This window comes from Mustela lutreola, chromosome 4, assembly GCF_030435805.1.
Source record: "Mustela lutreola isolate mMusLut2 chromosome 4, mMusLut2.pri, whole genome shotgun sequence".
Taxonomy (NCBI): domain Eukaryota; kingdom Metazoa; phylum Chordata; class Mammalia; order Carnivora; family Mustelidae; genus Mustela; species Mustela lutreola.
In genome coordinates, this window is record NC_081293.1 from 134347625 (window position 1) to 134370129 (window position 22505).

General features: G+C 43.4%; 1 protein-coding gene across 4 annotated transcripts in view; it reads right to left on the reverse strand.

Annotated features, from left to right (window-relative positions):
* SLC25A13 (solute carrier family 25 member 13) overlaps positions 1 to 22505 on the reverse strand; it is a 180364-nt gene that overhangs the window by 109260 nt on the left and 48599 nt on the right. For 3 of the 4 annotated variants that reach the window (XM_059171174.1, XM_059171175.1, XM_059171173.1), the window contains exon 4: positions 3859 to 3974. The exons of the other annotated variant lie outside the window; for it this stretch is intronic. In XM_059171174.1, the coding sequence (XP_059027157.1) occupies positions 3859 to 3974 (116 nt within the window). The remainder of the gene's footprint in view (positions 1 to 3858; positions 3975 to 22505) is intronic. 4 annotated transcript variants of the gene reach the window in all.

Consider the following 22505-nt stretch of genomic DNA (forward strand, 5'->3'; position numbering starts at 1 on the left):
GAAGCATACTTTAAAAAATTAAAAGCAAAAATTCACTATCACATGTAAAATAGAATAAAAAATAAAATAAAAACAGAACAAAGTGTTTTTGCAAATTGTTAACTAGAATTTTCTTCTTAGGCGGACACCCTGGTACATATCTGTTGACATCTCAAAACGCACTTATAAATATCAAGTATCAAAACAAGAAAACATGGTGAGAACAAAACACTAAAGATACAGTTTTCCTCAGAGGAAACAAGTAAACATAACAAACATCAAAGGAATGAAACTGGCCTAATCAAGATCTTTTCAATGCAGCAAACACAGGAGTATCTAGACATGAAAACATGACAAACATAAACAAGGCCTCAGAGGAAACAGGGCAAGCCTTCACTGAAAGGTAACACTGGAATATCCGCCCCTCACGCCACCTGAGTTTTGTTCGGTGTGTACCAGAATCAGCACTAGCGGGAGCAGGAGTACGGCGGCTTATAGCAAACACTGCTGCTTAAGGAGCTTCGTCCAGCCCTGCTCCAAACAAGCCCTCATGTGGAAATCCATGACAAGTACAGATCAAGAAGGTAAAAGGTCTCCTCTGGACAGGATGCAAGGCCAGGAGGTATGGGGAAGCGAGGACACTCTCCTCCCTCAGCCCTGCAGCCCACGGGAAGACCCCAGATCAATCTGTGTCCCATGAAACAATGCTCTCCTCGTGACCACAGCCAATGGAGACAATCTGGGAGGTAAGAAAGGAGAACTTTTTCTCTTATCTCTTCATGATTACCCCTCCCAAAGAGGCACACCCAGGCAACCTTCTGAAACATGAAAGGGTCATTCTTGGGTGAAGGGTTTACAAGGAGCTAAGGGCGTAAGCGGAGGTAGGAGTGTCACTAGGTACATCTCCAACATCTCACAGAGACAGGCTGCCAGGTCACAGATCGGGATGCTCTGAATTCTGCAGGCTTATGAGACCAAGTCAGTCCCCTTTTCTCCCAAACTCCATTTTTTAAAAAAGTGTCTCCAACCCCATTATATGTTTCCTGTAAAACATACTTGTTACTAGCTTCTTCTGAAGATACCTGCTGCTGAAACACTCCTTAGGCTGCCATATCTCCCTTGTGATTTTGTTTACTGGGTAAAAGCCTCCTAAACACAGCACCCACTTCTCTTGGAGGACCCTACCTTACGAAAAACGTTAAAAGTCAGCTATTAATTTGTAATTTGATGGTCATTTGGGTTCTTGTTTGTAGTGTATATCAGTTTCAGCTTAATCCCAAATAGGGAGGAATAGCTCAGAAAAGCCCAGGCTACTTTGTGTGACCCCACACCCCCAGGTGAGGACCCCATCAGCGCAACATAAATGCATACAGGACATACGCTGTTTCTGTTTTGTCGACAGACAGGCACGTTCTGGAACGAACTGCCTGTGGAGGGCAGGACACTGGGAGAGGAGATGTGCATTTCTTCTACAAGTTATACGCAACTGATGTTGTCATTAGAATTTTAGCTCCTTAGAAACCGTGATTTCTCATTTCAATGTCCTATGCCTTCAGAGATGAGATGGTGTTAACACAGAACAGATGGTAAGCAAAGGACTAGCTACCCGGCCCGTGGTTAAACAGCAAGTTGGAAGTGCAGGGCTTCCCAAAACAGACACATGCAAAACAAAAACAAAAACAAAAGGAAAAGAAAAAGAAAAAAGAAAAAAAAAGAGGAGGAGGAGGAGAAGAAAAGAAAGAAATCCTCCTTTGCTCTCTCAAGTTTTTTCTTTTAGTAATATTTTTATAGAGGCCTCTGTTCTTTGTTCTCCAGACAGCACCTCTATATGCAGTGTACCCTGTAATCCTCACATGGCTCTGTAACTCAGATTGTTACTACCCTGATTCTGCAGATGAGGAAAATAAGACTCAGAAGGCTGAAACGATCTGCCCATCAACAGAGCACTAGTAAGAAGCAGAGAACGCTCCTGCTACTGCGCCGGCTGTACCTCACAGATGACCCCCCCACACACACACACCCCTGCCTCTTCCCCTGCTCCTTCCTTCTGCTCACACCAACAGCCCCTCCCTCCCCACAGGGGGACAGTCTCCTGATTCTTTTCTCCACCAGGTCAGTCTACGGCTGGTGCCACCCATACCCGTTACTGCTTCACACTCAGACGTAAGGAGAACACGTGCAGGCCATTTCTCAGGGCCCCTGTCTCCACCCCGGTGCCCCAGCACCCCCGCCTCCACATGTGCTCCAGGAAGGAGGAGAGCTTGAGTGCATGACACTGCCCAACTCACTCAGATGTGCGGCCCCCGGTCCTCTGTAAACCCCCAGGAAACGCTGTCCTAATGTATTCATCAAACTGGCTTTCACTGCGTCAATGAAGGCCACCATGAGCCAGCTGCTCATCTGTTACTCCACAGTTTCAATGGGGACATGTTTTTATTGGTGTTCCACTGAAAAGCTGTGGTTACAGTGACACTAAGACAAACTGGGTTGATGGGAAAGGAAAAAACTGAAGTTATTCCTGGGATGTTTAAATATGAAATAATCCTCAAGGAGTATTCACGGAAAGCATCTAAGCTTCTAGAGTATACAAAACAAAACCAGGCACATGTCCATGTTTTGCCTCAGTTGATCAAGCCTTAAATAACTGCCATATCCAATGAATGTGGATGAATGGCTACAGAAGGGGGAAGGCTTCTAAAATAAGTCTATTATACTGCCTTACCTGTACTTTAGGCAGCTATTGTCTTCATTTCTGAGAAGGAAAATGAAGACCTGAGAGGATGATTAACTTGCTCAAGCACAACAGAGCCAAGAGGTAGAAGGAGCTAAGTGTCTCCAATTTCCAAACTATTCCAGAATAGAAGGTATGCTGATACGGTCTGTATTTTCCTCTCATCTGTACATTTCTCACCATCCGTCAAGTAAGAAAAGCCCAAGAAGTCTAAATGAATTGGAAACTATGAATAAAGACATTTGAAATGGGTACCTTAGCCACCTCCCCTGCATCAACAATGTGTAAGTCCAAAACGTCTCGACTGTTTTTCACTGGCAGTGCTATCTACAGCAGGTTCACGTGCACAAAGAGCACCCACTGGATACCACACAGACCAAGGAAACTGTGGTACTTTCCAGCCAATCTATACCTTCAGCATAAAAAAGTTTATTTGTACACTTTTTTTCATACGTCAGGAAGCAGTTTATTTTTAATAAAGAACCTATTCCTGGCCCGCTGCTTCCTTTCTCCTAATACTTAAAGGACTTCTGGGTTTTCTGCAGCTTTGCAGCTACTCCCTGTGAGACGGGTTCTGGCTTTTCACCATAAAGAAGGCGGGAGCAAGGCAGGCACAACCACCCAGGCAAGGGGGCACACAGGGCTTGGAAGACCGAGGTTCTTCTGGTGCTGCCCTGAGCTCCTATCCTGGGCAGAGCCCTGGCACTACTCTGTGGGAACCAGGTAAGGACCGTAAGTGCTGGGGGCGCAGGTACCTTCTGTTCGTGGGCAGTGGATGACGTCTTCCTCCTATCCGTGGGACGCACCACTGACTCTGAAGGGAATGAAAGGAAGTCCTGCCTAGTTCCCATGGTCTATGGCTCTGAAAAAGTCACGCACAACCTCCCTCACTTTAAAACTAAACCAGAGTTTCAAAACTAAGCCAGAGATCTGTTTTTTTGTTTGTTTGTTTGTTTGTTTTCAAACAGAAAGATATCTGGAGCTCAAAACAAAGAACAATCTTTGTTAAAAGGGATATGCTTAACCTCTGCAAAACTTCTCCCTACACTTCATTCCTGGGGATGAAAACAAACAAACACACACACAAACAAACAAATGGCTGACACAAGTCTGTACTCACTTAGGTGCACACACACTCATGCCCTTACCAAAAGTTACTTCTCCTTTGCCAGCTTTGTCAAACAGCTGAAAGGCCACCATGAACAAAGCATCCGGGGCACAAAGGACAGATTCAAATGCTACGAACTCTTGAAAGGATATTAATCTGCAACATAAAACAAGCACAGAGCATAAAATCAGTAGCTTGTGGCAAATAAAAGCATACACAAATAGACACTAAGGAAAAAAATTAAACATCACTGTCAAAAAACTACATTCAAACCTAAAACCATTGATTAACACTCAGCATTTCCTTTCACATACAGTGGACTGAAACAGCAATGTAGAGGACCTTAAGAAAGAACATGACAGGTTTGAATTATAATTTCAAATGTAACTGTTTTAGCCAAAATGGCATTTTTGTTTCAGGCATATTGCTGGATTCTAGAATTAAAGAGGAGATATTTTAGATTAGGATGCGATTGTGTAGCAGCAAAACAGAGCAGCTTTGTCATTCATTTACACCTTTATACACTATGTAAAAATGGCTCAGAGAGACCCATCCATTGTTTATATCCACCGACCGCATGTGGATTCAGCTGGCCGCACAGCACTGGTAGGGGCAGTAGAACACACACAGACATGAAATGGGACGCCAAGGACGTTTCGGTCCCATCAGGCAGATGACACTAGTCTAGAACTAGACATAGCACACAAAGTTAAGATAGGGACCAACACGATGAAAACAGAATTCTGGGAGGAAATCAAAGAAAGCTTTGCAGCAGAAATGGAATGCGAGCTGGGTCTTGAAAAACACGTGAGGTTCAGGTACGTAGTCATGGGCACAGAAGGGCGGGAACTCTGGTCAGGGGACCCTAGCAGAGAGGCAGGTGCGAGACAGCTAGGGCGTGGACAAGGGAAAACAGTGAGGAACTGATTTTGTCTGGGCAGCAGAGCACATAAAAGAAAAACACTGTGAAATGCGATTAGAAGTAGAAGACCAGAGATGGGCATGGAAACAAAAAAAGGGCCTCTTTTTTCTTCTCTAGGAAGCAAGGAGTGATTGACAGCTTCTGAGCAAGGTCATGACATGATCAAATCTGGCCGTTAGGAACAATACAGCAGGCCACAGATGCTTTGACTTCCAAGGAGGAAACACATCCACAAAAGCTTTCCCAGAAATGTTCGGTGCCACTGTTCTGTATTTTAAATGTCCAAATATTTCAATAATACACTGAAATAGTCCAAGTCTCTGGAGGATAGAGAGGGAGGAAGAAAACAGGAGTGCTTTCCTATGTTTCTCAAAACACTTAATTACTTCTAAGCATCTCATAGAGAGAACACATTTTTATACAAAGTGTTACAAAGTTAAGTGTTTTCCAGAAAGTCACCTGACCATAATAAAGTCACAAAGGAAGGAAAATCCCATCGTGTGTTCAATAGACGATTTCTGTCATTCACCATCCAAAACACATCCTTCCAAACGCAAGGGAATATTCAGGACCAGGAACAGCATGTGTTACATAAATATGCCTGCCCAAGAGCATCTTCTCTACCACTCAGTGTGTCTCACTGAGAGTCTACATGCAAGCAAGACCTGGGTAGACAAGGATGGGAAAAGAAGGAAAGCGGAGTCAAACATTCTCAGGGGTCTTTGACGAGCTTATAGCCTGTTGGGGGAGCACAAGGTGGTCACGTGCATATATGCCCACCAGAATGCACAAGTTGAGGGTCATAAGTTTACAGAAGACAAAGTGTTACGGGGACACAACAGGAGTGATTTATTCTGCCTACAAACCTAGGGAATGCTTCATGGAGATGTGGCATTTAAAGAAGAAATTTTAGGGGCACCTGGGTGGCTCAGTTGGTTAAGTGACTGCCTTCAGCTCAGGTTACGATCCTGGAGTTCCGGGATCCAGTCCCGCATCGGGATCCCTGTTTGGCGGGGAGTCTGCTTCTCTCTCTGACCCTCCCTCTTTTTATGCTCTCTCTCTCATTCTCTCTCTCAAATAAATAAATAAAATCTTTAAAAAAAAAATTGAAATTGAGAAGATCTTAAAGATCATCTACTTCAATCTCCTCATATTACTTTTTTTTTTTTTTTAAGGTTTTATTTATCTGACACAAGCAGGGGGAATAGCAGAGGGAGAGGGAGAGGGAGAAACAGACTCCCTGCCCCAGGACCCCAGGATCATGACCTGAGCGGAAGGCAGACACTTAAATGACTGAGCCACCCAGGCGCCCCCTCATTTTACTTTTGAGAAAACTAGAAGTCAACGACTTCTATGAAGGGGAAGCAACTGATTCTGGCATTCTGGCCAAAAACCCAGGTGTCCTCGTTTCCATCTGACTGAGACCCAATTCCAGCTGGGACGGGAAGGTGGCGAGAAGAGTGAAGGGCACAGAGAAGACGTTCCACACTGAGGGAAGAACAGAGGAAAACACAGAGGGGACAACATATGGGATATGCTGTGCTTAGGGAAGGATGCAGGAGTTGCCAACCCCATGTCTAACAGGTTGTGAAGGGTGAACAATGACTTGAGCTAGAATAATGCCACCTGTGGAACATCTTAAAGGCCCAAGTTACTAAATCCTGTCTTCTTTGCAAGCAGTGAATCACTGAAAGTTGGGGTGGGGGGCACTAATAAATATCAGGTTCAGATCTTTGTCTTAGAAATGGAATTGGGTAGGACGCCTGGGTGGCTCAGTCGGTTAAGCCGCTGCTTTCGGCTTGGGTCATGATCCTTCGGTCCTGGGATCGAGTACTGAATCGGGCTCCTTGCTTGGTGGGGAGCCTTCTTCTCTCTCTGCCTCTGCCTGCCACTCTGCCTGCTTATGCGCACGTGCTCTCTCTCTCTCTCTGTCTGCCAAATAAATAAATAAATAAAATCTTAAAGAAAGAAAGAAAGAAAGAAAAAGAATTGGGGTGGAATATGAATTTAAAAGAGGCAAGATGAGATAAGAGGTAGATAGTGTGAGAGCAAGAGACAACAAGGGTCTCAGCCAGAGCTATCACACCAGGATTAAAAAGAGAGGAAAGGCTAGAGAAATACAGTTGAGGCAGGAATGACAGAACTCGGTAGAGATGGATGTCAGAGACTGAGGGCCAGGAAAAGGGTCTCACTACAACCAAAACATCCAACCTGGCTAACTAAGCAGGAAGATATGACCAACAAAGATAAGAGTGAGAGAAAAAAAGAAGAGAGAACGACCTTGTGAGACAGTAAGACCAATTCTGACTATTCCATTTGAGGTACTGGTGGGATACTGAATATGGTGTTCAGCAGGAAACCAAAAGTACCAGTGTGGAATTCGGGAGAGGGGCTAACAGGGGTTGAACTGCATCCTCCCCCCAAAATTTCATGCTTAAGTCATAAACCCCAGTACTTCAGAATATGACCACTGCTTGGAAACAGGGTTGTTGTAATGTAATTAGTGAAGAGGAGCTCCGACCCAAATAGGGTGCGCACCTAATCCAGTATGACTAGAGTCCTAAAAAGTGCATGCTTGGACCCAGACATGCACACAGGAAGAATATCTGTGAAGATAAAGGCAGAGATCAGATGCTTCTATAAACAAAGGAATGCCAGAGATTTCCAGCAAACCAGCAGAAGCTTGGAGACAGGCATGGAACAGATCTTCCCTCCCAGCCCTCAGAAGAAAGCAACCTCGCTGACACCCTTGATCCCACCCTCCACAACTGTAAGACAATAAATTTACTTATTTTTAAAGTCTTCCAAGTTGGGGGAACTTTGTTATAGCAGCCCTAGCAAACTCATACAAAGGCTAAGACAGGAAACAGATCTGGGAGTTTTGAAACAAAGACACCTTAAAGCTGGGAATGAGACTGCCCGAGGCTGCTCAGTCCAGGGCTCACACTCCGCTCTCCACACTACTGAAGCAGGAGAGAGAGGGAACACGTCTCTGACTCTCCTTCTTCTCGCCACTGCTCCTACTCCCAGGACTCCTCTGAGCAGGTACCAACAACCATACAGCCACAGTGCTCACCAAACTGCTTGCTGGCAATTTGTCAGGGCACAAAATAATCCTATTTGCTCAATTATCCCCGCACAGACGTGTGGTTAATCAAAAGCGAATTGCACAGTGTATTATTCAGAAAAGAGGCATTTTTAAAAATTTTAATGATTGGAATAAAGACTTAAATACAATAAAAAGAGTATCTTACATCTCTCAAAATGGTATGAGAAACCTATCTATATGCATGAACAAATCCTCATCTGGCAATGTCACTGTGGTTTCTGGCCATTTGGCCAATGAATACTCTGGTATTTTAGGCATGTTACAGATACCAAAAAGGTATGTAATTTGGTAATCCTGTTAGATACAAGTATTATACATCTATGTAGGAGGTAGACAGATGAACCATGAAATCATAATGTCTTACTGTTCAGCAAGATCACTAAGGATTTTCAAGGTAATCTGACTAGAGGGCTAACAGAATAATTACACAGTACTATATTCCTTTACAGCATGCTATCTACACACACACACACACAGACGTATATATATATACTTTCACATAAACAGTATTTCAGTCTTGCTTTATAGATTTAATGGGTATTAAAGTAAATTACAACAAAAAATACAAGCTTAATCAAGTTCAGACCTGGCTGGTGAGCTCACTTGGTTCCGTTTCCACCCAAAACTTCTCTGACAATGTCCGATGCCCTCTAAAATAAATCCCACAACTCTGGTCGGACTCCGTGATCGCTACCTGCAGAACAGTGTTCGCGTGTGCCCACCCGCAGCGACGAAGAGCAGGACACAGGTAAGTGAAGAGAAGCAAACCTAGCAGTCCCATTTTCAAAGGCCTTCAACCACTCGGATGAGTGAAAAGTAGGTTTCTAACTACTGTTCTTGGTTCCAATGTCACCAGAGATTTTTTTAAGGAAGTCGTTTTTGTGTTTCAAACCACTTGAGCCATTATTCTCCTCGTTCTAAAGCCACCTGGAACAGCAGCAATGTTACAACCCCATGAGAGCCGCATAAAGCGGCCTAAACACCACATCCTATAATCAAATACTGAGGCAAGCAGAAAAGGGATTCCAAGTGGACTGTATGTGCACACTGGGCTCAGGACTGCGTACGATTATGTAACTCTTACATACACTATAGGATACTAGAAGGACACACACCAAACGATGCCAGTGTTTCCTTATACTGGCACCCCCTTAGGTCTCCTCCCATATTTGCAAGCCAAGAGATGCTTAGAGACTGCAGACTGAAAACTATATTATGGGAAAAAGTGGTGAGTAACAGAAGTGGAGAGGAAGGAAAGATTTTTATTATATTGAGGGAAAAGAGATGGGGACTGTCGGTACCATCACATGATGTCAGAGGGACGATGCAACCAAGTGGACGTGTACCATCGATCTTGCAGAAGGAACATGTGACCGAGCAGAGAAGAGAGGTGGGGGAAGGAGAGGCCGCCAAAAGCAGTGGGGCTTCAATGCCTACTCTGTGTGCAGGGAAGACACAGGTGAAAAGTGCAACCCCTGCCGCCATCCCCTCCCCCAGCCCCAAACTGATGGCCTGGGACAGGGTGGCAGACCGTGGGCCAGAAACCAAGGCAGGAAGGCTGCAGGTGACGAGCCACCAGCGGTGCGAGAATGCTGGAGTAAGGGCAGGGGCAAAGGGGTTCACATCCTGACAGTACCCCAGGTCTGAAATTCTTCATGACACGATGAACTGTGCTTTAAACCATTTAGTCTGGCAGAGGAGTGTTAACTGAGCTGGAAGGAGAAGAGCCAGGCGTCGAGGGATGTGTTGGCTAAATCCAGGAAAGAGCCATGAAGGCCTGGAGGAAAGAAGGGTGGCTTAGGACAAGGCGAGGGGAGTCTAGAGTGCTACGCTCTCCAAAGAGGGCAATCTGACAACACAGCAAGAGTCTGAGAAGTGCCCACACTGTTTGACACCACAATCCCACTTCCAGGCTGTGTCCTAGAAAATAAGGAATGAACGTGCACAAACTTTTATGTGTAAGGATGTTCAAGTGGCACAGTCAATAGTGCAAAAAGCAAAAACCACCTCAATATGCAAAAATACATGATTAATTAAATAAAGGAACATCCATATACAGGATACTCTCCAACCACAATCGTTACAAACAGATTCACATTATTAAGTAAAAGGTCAGTTATATAAGTGGATACAAAAAAGATTCCATTTTGTTAAAAATGGACAAAAATAACAACACATACATAAAAGTGCGAAGGATGTATGCCAACATGTTGACAATGGTTCTCTCCAGGTCGTTAAAATCTTAGAAACAAAGTTTTCTCCTTTTGCTTACCCATATTTTTTAGTCTTTTCCATAATACATGTCCTAAATTACTTTTGTAATGAGAGAAAGAATTAAAGTTTACATGAAACAAAACATCAAGGATCTAAGCTTAGGTAGTGGCAGGAGGACTGAATGAGGGATGGGGATGGTGGGGGAGGGGGGCTGAAAAAAGAAACAAATGACAGAAAGTCACATTAACCGGCTATCCAAGGAGGACAACCTCCAGCTTCTCTTCCTGCGGGCTGTTGCTTATTTCTGCTCAACAGTGGCTTATACCCCATGTGGTCCCTTTCATCCTCTGCCTGGCTTCCACCTCCAGGCCAACTCTGTGGCTAGGAAAGTTTAAGCAACTGCACATAAGGATCTGATCTGCTCAGCCTTCAGGAAGTTTGGTTGTAGACAATGCACCATATCAAAATCCAATTACCACTTTTACTTAAGGCTCCTAACCACAAGAGTGCTTCGCAAAAATAACTTCTTCTTATAACCCTCTTCCGTGTGTTACAACAGAAGCCAAACAATTGTCCAGGATTAATGGCAGAGATAAAAGTCAAAATGAACTCCAAAAACTCAGTTCCAACCACCAGACCACCCAGGTTCAAGTATCTGTGAATGTCGGGGGCGGGGCAGGGGGGACGGGGGGGGGGGGGGGGGGAGAGAGACCAGAAACACAGAACTGGGCTTTCCTGAGATCCCAAGTTTATCAAAAGAGCTTTGGCCTCCATGATTTTAACATGGGGTTTTCTAGCTCTTTTATTTCCCTCCCAAATGCCTTGCAAATATATGTGGTTTAAGCCACCAAGCAAATAAGTTCCCTGCATCTCTGGTGTACCAGGCAATGCCCCAGGCACTAAGGATACTACGAACATGAGTAAAATGGACAGAATTGTGTCCTCCAGGAATTCCACCCTAGTGGAGAAAAGAGGCAATGAACACAAACATACCCACATAAAAATAAGATGATTCATAATCAGTTAACTTCCATATAGAGCATAAGATAGAGGAATACCTTAAAGCAGTTGCTTCTCAGCCCCAGACAGCCTATTAATTGTCTTTGGAGGGACCTGGGCAGCCTTTTGTTTCTTCCCACTTCCCAAGTGATTCTACTGTGCAACCAAGCTTGAGAAGAATGGGGACGGGAGCTGGGCTGCTCTGCCTATGTGGTCAGGAAACACATTGTGGGAGGTAGCATGAAGATCTGAATGGTAAGGAGGAGGAAGCACTGGAAAGATGCGGAGCAAGAATTTTGGGGGCAAAGAACCTCAGTGCCTGTGCCAGCCCTAAGACAGGCCAACCCTGGCAAGCCCCATGGGGCAGGGAGCCACCAAAGGGCTGGAGACTAGAGGACGAGGGAAGTAGGAGGGAGACGGGGATGAAGGAGCGGGGATGAAGGAGCGTGCAGGGCTGTATGCGGTGATGTGGACTGTACCACAAGGACGCATGGGGGACAGCCTCCACCAAGGACTTTAGACCCAGGAATGCCGGGATTGCATGGGAAGAACACCTGGGATGCTGCAGAGCACAGACTGCAGGGGGAGGCAGTGAGCCCAATCCAAAGAGGCTGCAGCAGGCTGGGCCAAGGGCTTGCGTATTAGCAGAGAGATCTGAGAAGTGTTCAAATCCAGGGCTTGTCTGAGAAGTCACAGCACACAGCTATTCAAGCCCGGGGAGTCAGGTGCCTATCAGGGACACCCAATGGCCTATGGCCCCAGGGGCTACGGCAGCTAGTGGTACTGACTCTGAGGCCCTGCGGTTACACAGGATATGAAAACTACTAGTTGGGCAGATGGTGGAGGAGCTCGTAAGTAAATGGTGCCAGTTGATGGTCAGTGAGAAAGCAAACGAAGCCATATAACCCAATCAGGCAAATTCATTCCAATTGTTCTTAACACACTTTAAGGAGAAAATGAATTATTATTACCTAATTGTATATGCTAACATCATCAGGAGTAAGGTAGAAAGCGGCCTGAGTGCCAGTTCTTCCTTTGCCTGAGTGGCTGAATGATTTTGCTGGGCAAGTTGGAGCAGATCTTTGCTGATCTATGAAGGAGGCTCTCTCCAATGCCTTTCAGTCCACAATCCTGTTTTCTTTCACGTTCGGCCACAGGGAGCCCTCCCGTGCCCACTGTGGTTCCAGCACTGGCACTGCTGGGAGCACATCTGTTCTGAGGCCAGCTGGCTCCTCAGTTCTACACACACACTTGGGTTCAAATCTCACTGCAGCGTTTGCCAGGGTTCTATTTAAATTCATTGGCTCCAGTGAAATCTAGCAGATTGAATACTGTTCAAACAAGCAGGCTACTGCCTGGCTTTAAAAACCTATTAAAGATTTTATTAGCAATTCTGGTGTATTGTTATCATGAGTTTCGCCTATAAATACCACCTCTACATATATCACTGCCTCCATATTGCCAACAGTAGATAAATACACAGGCTCTCATAGTTGTGAACTTGACTCAGTAAGTGATAAGCCCGTATTTCCAGATCTACCTGTCTGCCCACCGCTTACAGTTCACTCCAAATAGCACTCAAGTGGCCCAGGGCCAACTGTGCCAACTATTGGGATTCATACAGGACATTCTTACACCTCCAACAATGCCTGCCTTATCAGAGGGATCTGCACATTTAACAGGTATGACTCACCCCCATTCTACTTCTCTTCTGCTAACAGTCTGCTGAACCGCACACTCAAAAAGGTCTTTCACCTCTACACATCCTACACCCCATTCCTTCTTGCCCCTGTTAAATAGTATGCCCACTGCCCAATGACCTCAGGAGAATCTGTCTTCAGGTCCTGTCACCTCCCCAACCCTTTAAACTTTGAATCATAAAAAAGTTCTAATTGTGGCCAATCTCAACACTGCACTGAGGAAAAGAATTCCCACAGGGAGTTTAAAGCTAGAGACAAATCACATTCTCTATCTCCAATACACTCTAGATAAATATCCTCTTTGTTCTTAAACACTAACAGGGATTGTAAATAGAAAATAACAAAAACCCTAAAAAGTTTAAAGGGGACCTTTAATGGAAGAGAAAAATTGAAAGGGAGAAAGACCACTGGTTTAAAAAAAAAAAAAAATGGCGAGGGGTGGGGAGAGAGTAGTTCTAAGCCATAATGGAAAAGTCACTCAGGTAAGCAAAGTAAACTAAAAAAAATCTATTTCTGGGGCGCCTGGGTGGCTCAGTGGGTTAAGGCCTCTGCCTTCGGCTCAGGTCGTGATCCCAGGGTCCTGGGATCGAGCCCCGCATCGGGCTCTCTGCTCTGCAGGGAAGCCTGCTTCCCCCTCTCTCTCTGCCTGCCTCTCTGCCTACTTGGGGTCTCTGTCTGTCAGGTGAATAAATGGAATCTTTAAAAAAAAAAAATTAAAAAAAAAAATCTATTTCCGAGATCTTCCTTTGTCCTTTTAAGGCTGGTTGAGAAGGTTTCAATTCTATTAAAATGGTAAATGAAGAAGGATAATGGAGATATGTAAGCTTTAGATAAGATAATCAGGACCTAAAATGTCACTAGGCACACAAATTTGTTACCTAGCATTTTTTTCAAGTGACTGCTGTATACTTGCTATCACTCTGCATAAAGTAGCATTGCTTGTTAGGTTACCACTGGATAACCAGGTACTTGAAATGCTTCCAGTAGAGCACATGCTGCCAAACCCTTTACTTACCTGACTTCAGTCTTCAGTTTAATTTTCCCTTGGTTTAGCACTAAAGAGCACAAAGAGTACCTTCCACTCAAGAGATTTTGAGTACTTAAAGCCCAGGAGACAGGGTGAAGAACAGAATTTTCTCATGCATACTTTTAGCACAGGCCCATATTAACTATGGGTGTTCTTTGCTCAAATCGCATTTTAAAATACCCCAAATCGATTGAGTTGAATGATTTTTTTAATTGGGACACAATGCCTTTTCTCAACGTGTTTTTCTGAATCTTTGAAGCAAGGTAATGATGATTACAGTGATATTCGAAAACAGATGAACACCTAAGCACAGACATACAGAAAGTGACAAGAGCAAATATGCTACCTTCTTGCATCTGCCAATGACAACTGCCAGTTAGTCACTTTATTAAAAACAAAATTAAAAATAAGCAGTAAACTAATTTTTTTTTAAAACCTATGAAATCAAGTTTTACTGATTCCTCTTCAGGGACTATTATCAATTACTTAGAAGTATTTCAACTTTTTCTTTCATTCAGTTTAAGTCTTACACTATGGATACACACAAATACCTTTTCCGATGTGATCATAACATAAGCACTTGGCGAAGCAAAAATTAAATGACTGAAATAGCCTTTATCATATTTTGTAAAATAAAATTATTCATGCTGTGGGCAAGAAGAAGTAAAAGCACACAGGCTTAAGCCAGAATATCATACACACAAAAAAGCCAACATTAATATCTGCTGTGCCAGCTGAATTCAAATTAACCCAATTTTACATGTTAATTAAACCAGCTATTTTCTTCTTATTGTATTTTTGCTTCTTAAATAGTAGAGTCTACAAGTGATTCCCAACAGACTTGTTCCAACAACAATGACGTATTCATTTACTTCTATTATGACCATACAATACAGTAACTGAGCAGTAATTTTTCACAGTCAATTACATGTGTGGTTCTTTATGCTTAAAGATGCTGAAATAATGTGTACTATAGAGCCATATGCCTGCATCTCTACTCTGCCTGAGGCAGTTGCCTGGGTAACACATTTTCTCTTCGGTTTAGCATAACCCTTCATTGAATATCATTAGGTGTCATTAAATAGCAAACATTAACATGAACTTCAATACACTACTTAGATAGAGTCATTTTACCCATGTAAACAAGTGCTCCATCATTTATAAGAAGCTTAAAATAGATTATGATTTTCTGTATTTAAGACCATGAAAAAGAAAAAAAAAAGCACCCACGTGTTGATTCCAAATTCAATTTGCAGAAATTTCTGATAACATAAGAGAATTCAGACAAGTTCCAGGGGTAAAACGTCTTATCATATTCAATGTAAACAAAAAAGGATTGGGTTTTTTACTCAGAGTTTCCTTTTCAGATTTACTCAAAGTTGTACAACAATTCCATCAACTGCATCTCAGACCACTGAAGACTTTTACTCTTTATAACAAGGTGTGGAGAAGGCACTTGAGTTCAGCAACAAAATTAACTTAGAGGATAAGGTGCTTAAAACTCAAGGCACACGGTAATAAATAAAAGTACAGGAGACATCATGCATTATCTAAAAAATATTTTAAATATTAAAAATTTAATAATATGTTCTATAGTTTAGATATGGCAACATATGGTTTTATTCACAGTTTTCTAGAACCAGTGCCTGCATTAAGAGTAACCACCATCCCAAATAATCCATCAGCCCTCCCTCCCATGCCACCACAAACCAGCACTCATGTCTGAGAAGAATAACGCGCTCGGCTCTACAACACTTACAGCCTCCCCCCAACCTTCCCAAGCAGATTACAGTTCCAAAACAGTGGACTTCTGATTTTTCTGAGACATAATCGTAATTCCAAATTAAGTCTAAACTCTTGGCCTAGAAGCAATTACAACTTGCCTTGTATCATTTGCATTGGAAAGGGTCTCCGAATTTACAATGCTCATTTTAAAGGACACGTACAAAATGGAAATGGGTCCTCAGGTGGCAATGCCAAATCCAATATACTTTCTCACCTTTCCCAGTATAGGAGGAAGGCAGCTCCAAAATCCTGGAAAGGAGAGGGGGAAGGTGAGGCTCAACAGTGACCAGGGTGGCAGGGAGGACTGATCATCAGAGGTCAACTGCAAAGCAGTCCAGTCAACCTAAGAGTCACTAAGAAGAAAGCTCTGCCAAGAACAAGGGAGTTCTTGGTTATGGGACTGAGATCCCAAGATACAACTACGACGGTGAACTGTCTTTTTTCTCCTTCCCAAATCTGTTTTCTGATCCACGATAAGGAAGAAACGGCCACACAAAATACCATGACTTAGCCTCAGGTACCATGCTTCCACCTCCCATCACTCCACGAATACTCCTGTAGCTGCTTGAATAAAACTTCCATCGTCATGTTCAGTCCAGGGGCTGAGGATGCAGATGGAGAAAGAAATATATATACTCGGTATTAAACATGTTTTGGTTTTTTGGTTTTAGCACTCTGCTCTGAAATGAGGTAAATTGTGAGAAACAAACTGATAGCACTAGCACTGATAAATCTTTATGCAAAACATTTTCAGGATATACTGGGATCAGTACAGATTCAGTCACACCCCAATGCCTCTATGAGAATTCGTATTCTGAATGATTATCTAAGACACTCTGCGATTTCAAATAAAATTTTAAAATTAAGACTAGGTTGCATAAACCGCCATTATTGCAAAAAAAAAAACAAAAAAAAAACCTAATAACTTAAACAATCGAGAACTGAAATAAAAAGTGATTCCTGATTACAACGGCTCGATTAAGCAGTGTTTCTGGATTTTACCCATAATTCACAATGAACAGACTGCTATTTCCATCCTTATCCCCAATAAGAATTAATTAAAATTTTACTACATGAGCATAACTTGCTTGCCTAAGACTGGTAAGAATCTTGAAAAGAAATTTTTTTGTATTTAATTGTGTTTTACTACATAAATAACCATGAACAAAATACAATAAATTTATCTGTTAACACAGACCACCCACAAATGTAGATTCTCATTAAAACAACCAAAAACATTTATTATAACTTTTTAAGCCTGGCCTACATAGATTTATATTTTATTTTATTCTCTGAAAGAACCTATATAAATGTTGAAAAACAGCAAAAAAGAAAAAATTTCTGCCCACCATGTTTCCCCATCCTATTCCACACTATCTCTGTATTCATTAGCAAGTCCTATTTCTAAAGGTCTCCTCACAATACCAAGCTTTTTTAAAAGCAGGCAATTACAACACAGAATAGAGATTGTAAAGAATAATCAAAATTAGAAACTGCTAGGAGTACTTTATATTTTTGCAAAACCAAATTAAGCTATGAGACTTTTAAGACTGTTTTGCTTTTTCTGGGTATAATTACTGCTAATTGTGGAAAAGCAACATCAGCGTTTTAATGCTTTTTCCTTCAGTAAGTTGGTGACTGTTTTACTTCCTGACTTAAAAAAAAAAAGAAAAGAAAAAAGAAAACCCTATAGAAGAAAGCACTGATCAGGACATTGTAAAAAGCACAGAAAAAGGTTTCAATATGAATTACACATTCAGCCAATCCTCAGACACTTTAAAAAGGGGTTTTCACCCATGGAAATGCAACACCATGAGTGAATTCTAAAATTGTTAAATTAATAACCAGAAGAAGACTGTGAACTAAAATGCATTCAGAACTAAGACATGACTGCATTTATCTAACTCTACTGCAGAAGGCCTGAACTCACCAGACCATAAGCAGAGATGATAACGGCAGAGGACAGAGCTGCACAGGCAAGAGGGACAAGGGGCAGAGGGGCGATGGCGAATGGCGCTCAGTGAACATCCAGGCCTTCTCAGGGTGCTGAAGGGAAGGGTAGGAGTCTGAAAAGGATAAAAAACCTAATCCTATGAGTGGTTTTCCCGATACAAAGAATCTCTCAGAGTAATTTTACAAAAACTAGAATGACCTCAGACTATTGTGGCAGCAGCCTATTTAGGGAAGATAAAAGTGAAGACATGAGAAGAAAAAAGATTTGCGGAAAGTTCCAGCACCTATTACACAGGCAGACTGCATAAAATGTTAGTGACTCTGGGAGAAAAATGCCAACAGAGGATTTTAACATGCTGAATTTCAAAATGGAACCAAAAGGAGAGCCTGAGACTCTCACCCCCTCATCATCTATCTGATGATATGTCACACACTGATGGCACTTCACGTGCCCCATCCAAAGTCATTCCACAGATATGGATGGAGGGCTTCTACATGCTGACCTGACCGTCCCAGGCGCTGCAGACTTGGCAGTGGACAAAACAAGTATCCCCGCCTTCACGGAGCTTACAGGAAGTGTGTGTGAAGAGGTGGAGGAGGACACAGTAAAACACAAATAAAATCCTTATGTTGCAAGATAACCACTGTGAAGGACACCAGAGTAAAAAGGAAAAGGTATGTTAGGGGTACAACTTAAAATAGCAGGCGCAGGGAAAGCCCACCTAAGAGGGTGTCATCAGAGCAAAGACCTAAAGGAAGGATGGGAGTTTCTCACGGGAAGAGGAAATACAAAGGCCCTGAGGTAAGACTGAGCACGGTGTGTTCAAGGTGCAGCAGGATTCGTGAAGGGGCCGAACAAAGTCCTGAGGAGGAAGAACAGGAGCAGACGAAGCAGGGGGAAGGGAAGGAACGTGGCCTCTGTGAGGCCTTGCTGGCCGCAGTCAGGACTTGGGCTTTCACTCCGGGTGAAATGGGGAGGCAAAATGGGTTGTGAGTCAAGAGTGACACGATCCAACTTAAGTAGGAACAGGATCACTCCGGCTGCTGGGCTGAGCAGACGGAAGGGAAGTAAGAACAGAACCAGGGAGACTTATTAAGAGGCTATGACAGAGATCTGGGTGAGAGATGGTCTCGCCTCAAACTAGCATAGTAGCAGCAGAGGAGGAAAGAAATGACCACATTCTGGATGCACTGTAGCTTTCTGCCCCAGTGCTATAAATGGAATAAAAAAAGAACCTAAATCATGTAAAATGCAGGGTCATGTTTACTGGGAGATCACTGACTCACTAGCAATGAATCTACAGAATTTGTCAACCGGGGGCCACACGCCGATCACCAGCTGCGCGGAATCACTAGGGAGTGAGTTAATGAGACTTCCGGTATTGTTCTGGACGTGTGCTCATTTAATACAGTTCTAGTTTTGAAAATTTACATTTAGATCAGCTTAAAGAGAAGACAAACACAAGCAGAACTACAGCGGTGGGGACCTCCGGTCCCCTGCTGTCCCTCTTCACCCTCACTAGCAGCCAGGGCGTCACCACATTTTCTGGTTACATGGGCTCAGTGTTAGAAATCCACCTGCTGAGTCTTTCACTAAGCACTTCCCCTAGTCAGGAAGCAGCAAACTGTCTGTTCTCCAGAGAGGACCACGGCAGTTAGGAAACTGGGCTGGAAACTTCCTTATAATTTGTCCTCTGCCCCTTTAGGAAACAAGACAAAGTAACTGAACTTGTCTTAGAGTTTGCCTTTGCACCTTTTCTCGTGTTTTGGACTCACCCCAGATACTAAGTCTTTGTCTCTCCTGGTCAACTTTCTGCCATCTCCCATTTCCATACTGTCCATACTGGTATCATGAAACCTGAGGAGAAGCTGTTGCTCCTGCCACTGTGCTAAGAAACTGGACGGATGGAGTTTTACTATATTTTGAGGGTAAAGCCAACAGATCTGATGAAAGATTAAATGTGAAGTGTGAGAGGAAAGTAGGAAGCAGGGATGTCTCCAGGGTTTGGGACCTGAATGACAGTTACGATGGACATCCGGAGATAACAAATAAGAAAGGAAGAATATTTTTGCAAAAAGTATCAGACACTTGAGGTTTCCAGAGGCCTGCTAAATATGCAAATGGAGATCTTAAGCAAGCAGTTGGGCAGATAGGACCCTGGAGTTCAAGTAGAAGAGAGGGCTAGAGACATAAAAGGAGGAATTATCACAATAGCCAAACTATGGAAAGAACCTAGATGTCCATCAACAGATGAATGGATCAAGATGTGGTATATATACACAATGGAATACTATGCAGCCATCAAAAGAAATGAAATCTTGCCATGTGCGACAACATGGATGGAACTAGAGCATATCATGCTTAGTGAAATAAGTCAAGCAGAGAAAGACAACTATCATATGATCTCCCTGATATGAGGAAGTGGTGATGCAACATGGGGGCTTAAGTGGGTACGAGAAGAATAAATGAAACAAGATGGGATTGGGAGGGAGACAAACCATAAGTGACTCTTAATCTCACAAAACAAACTGAGGGTTGCTGGGGGGAGGGGGTTTGGGAGAAGGGGGTGGGATTATGGACACTGGGGAGGGTATGTGCTTTGGTGAGCGCTGTGAAGTGTGTAAATCTGGTGATTCACAGACCTGTACCCCTGGGGATAAAAATATATGTTTATAAAAAATAAAAAATAAAAAAAAAAAAGTAGGAATTATGACGTATTTAAAACTGTGAAGTGAGAGGAGAGACTGCAAAGAAGTAGTCAGAAGAAACTACAAGTCCAAGGACGGAGCTCTGAGGATGGCAGATGAGGAAGAACCAAAAAGGGGAATGAGAATAAACAATCAGGGAGATAAAAGAACGTGATGAGTGTCCTGAAAGTGAAAGAGTTATTTCCAGAAAGGTGCAAGGGAGAAACTATGTTAACCTGAGGACTTGGGACTGGATTTTCCTATCAGTTCTGTGAGGTAAGAGAGAAACTATAGAGAGATCCCTGCCCCTGGCTCATGGGCACACAGCTCCTAATAAACCCCTGAATGACAGCTGTGGCTTTGTTCTAGTAAAGCAATTCTGGGTGGGACCCTGAATAGGAGTTGGTCACCAAGAAGACCAAGCCATCACTGGCAGCTTGGAATTTTCGGCCCATCCCTCATTCTCCAAGGAGGGCAGAGGGGCTGCAAATGGACCGATCAACTACATGGTGAAGCCTCCATGAAAATCCCAAAAGTGTCCAGGGAGCATCCAGGTTGGTGAATGTGTGACAGTTCTAGGAGAGTCAGAGTGAAGTGTCCTGTGTGAGCAATAAAGGAGATACACACAGGAGGAAGAGGAAGTGTTTCCTTCTCAGGATCTTAACAAGAGCAGAATAGTGGAAGAAAATCCACGCCGGAGGGCACTCAAGCGCAAATAGGCAGGGGTGAAGAGCAGAGGGCCGGAACAGAACGCTCTCGATGTACTTTTCAGAAAGAACAGATGCAAGGCAGAAGCTGGAGGAGAAAGTGGAATCATGAGAAGATATTCTTCATTTGGTAAAGATATTGAAAAATATGTGTGTCGCCAGGAAAAGACGCCAGCAGTGGGGGCGGAGGAGTGGCAGGTGATAAGCAGAGGAGGAGGAGGAGGAGGAGGAATGCTGGAACGTACCAGGGAGACCGGGGAGAGGGGAAGGCGGACTACACCGTCACAGATGGTACGTCACTGGGAGACGACACAGAAGTGTGCACAGAGCAAGGAATAAACCCATTTAATCAGGTGAGAAAACTACCTCCGAAAGTTTAGGTCACTCGTCTAAGCTAAGGCTCCAGAGCTTTTAAGAAATTAAGATGTAAATGTGGCTTTTTTCAACCACTATCTAGTTCCTTCCACTATACAATGCCTTTGCCATGTGAACAATCCTTTCTGTCTGAGGAAGTAGTGACCAGAAGAATCACACTGAGATCTGTAACATCGAAGACTTTTTCCTTGTAGGAGTGGACAAGGGAGGCAAACGCTTGGAAGCGTTTGATGCAGGAAAGCGGGAGATAGACAGAAGGAAGGAAAAGCATATCCTGAGTGTAATTGGAGTTCATCCAGTTCCTCACAGTGCATCCAGTTCTCTTTGAAGAGAACCCTGGGACAATGTCCGTATGACCCAAGTAATGTAAGCCACCTTAAAAAGCAATGGCCCACAGCTTCGGTGAGTATTAGAAGAAACTGGGGAAATGATTAAAAATGTATATTCTTGTCCTCAGTAGCCATAAAAAGGAATGAAGGTGATTTCTTTATATATTTAGAGTGATCTCTAGGATATATGGCTAAGTGACAAAAGCAAGTGTATGTATGTCCTAGGGACTAATCTTACACGTATGTTGTGATAATTAACTTAATATGTCAACCTGATTGGGATCTGGGGTTAGACATTATTAAACATGTCCAGATTAAACATTATTTCTGGGTGTGTCTGTGAGGGTGTCTCTGGATGAGATTAGCATTTAAATGGATGAACTGAGCCAAACCCTCCCCAACGTGGGTGGGCATCATCCAATCTGTTGAGAGCCTGAATAGAAGAAAAGATGAGAGAAGACTTTGCTCTCTGCCTGCCTGACTGAAGGGGGATGTCCATCTTCTCTTGCCCTCCAACTGGAACTCACACCATTGGCTCCCCTGGTTCTCAGGCCTTTGGCTCCAGAGTGACCTACACCACTGGCCTTTCTGGGTCTGCAGCTTGCTTTCTCAACTTCAGAATCATATGAGCCAATTCCTTATTAAAAAAAATTTCCCTCTCTGCTCCCTCTCCCCACCCCTACACACACACACATCTCCTATTGGTTGTGTTTCTCTGGAGAACCCTGACCCACCACACACATGCACATATGCACACACTATATATTATCTCTCATAGATATGACCGGGCCAGAAAAATGACCAATTTCCTTATACTTGGGGGGAGAAACACCATATGGAAGAAGCAGCCATGAACTAAATGAAAGAAGAGTGACCTCT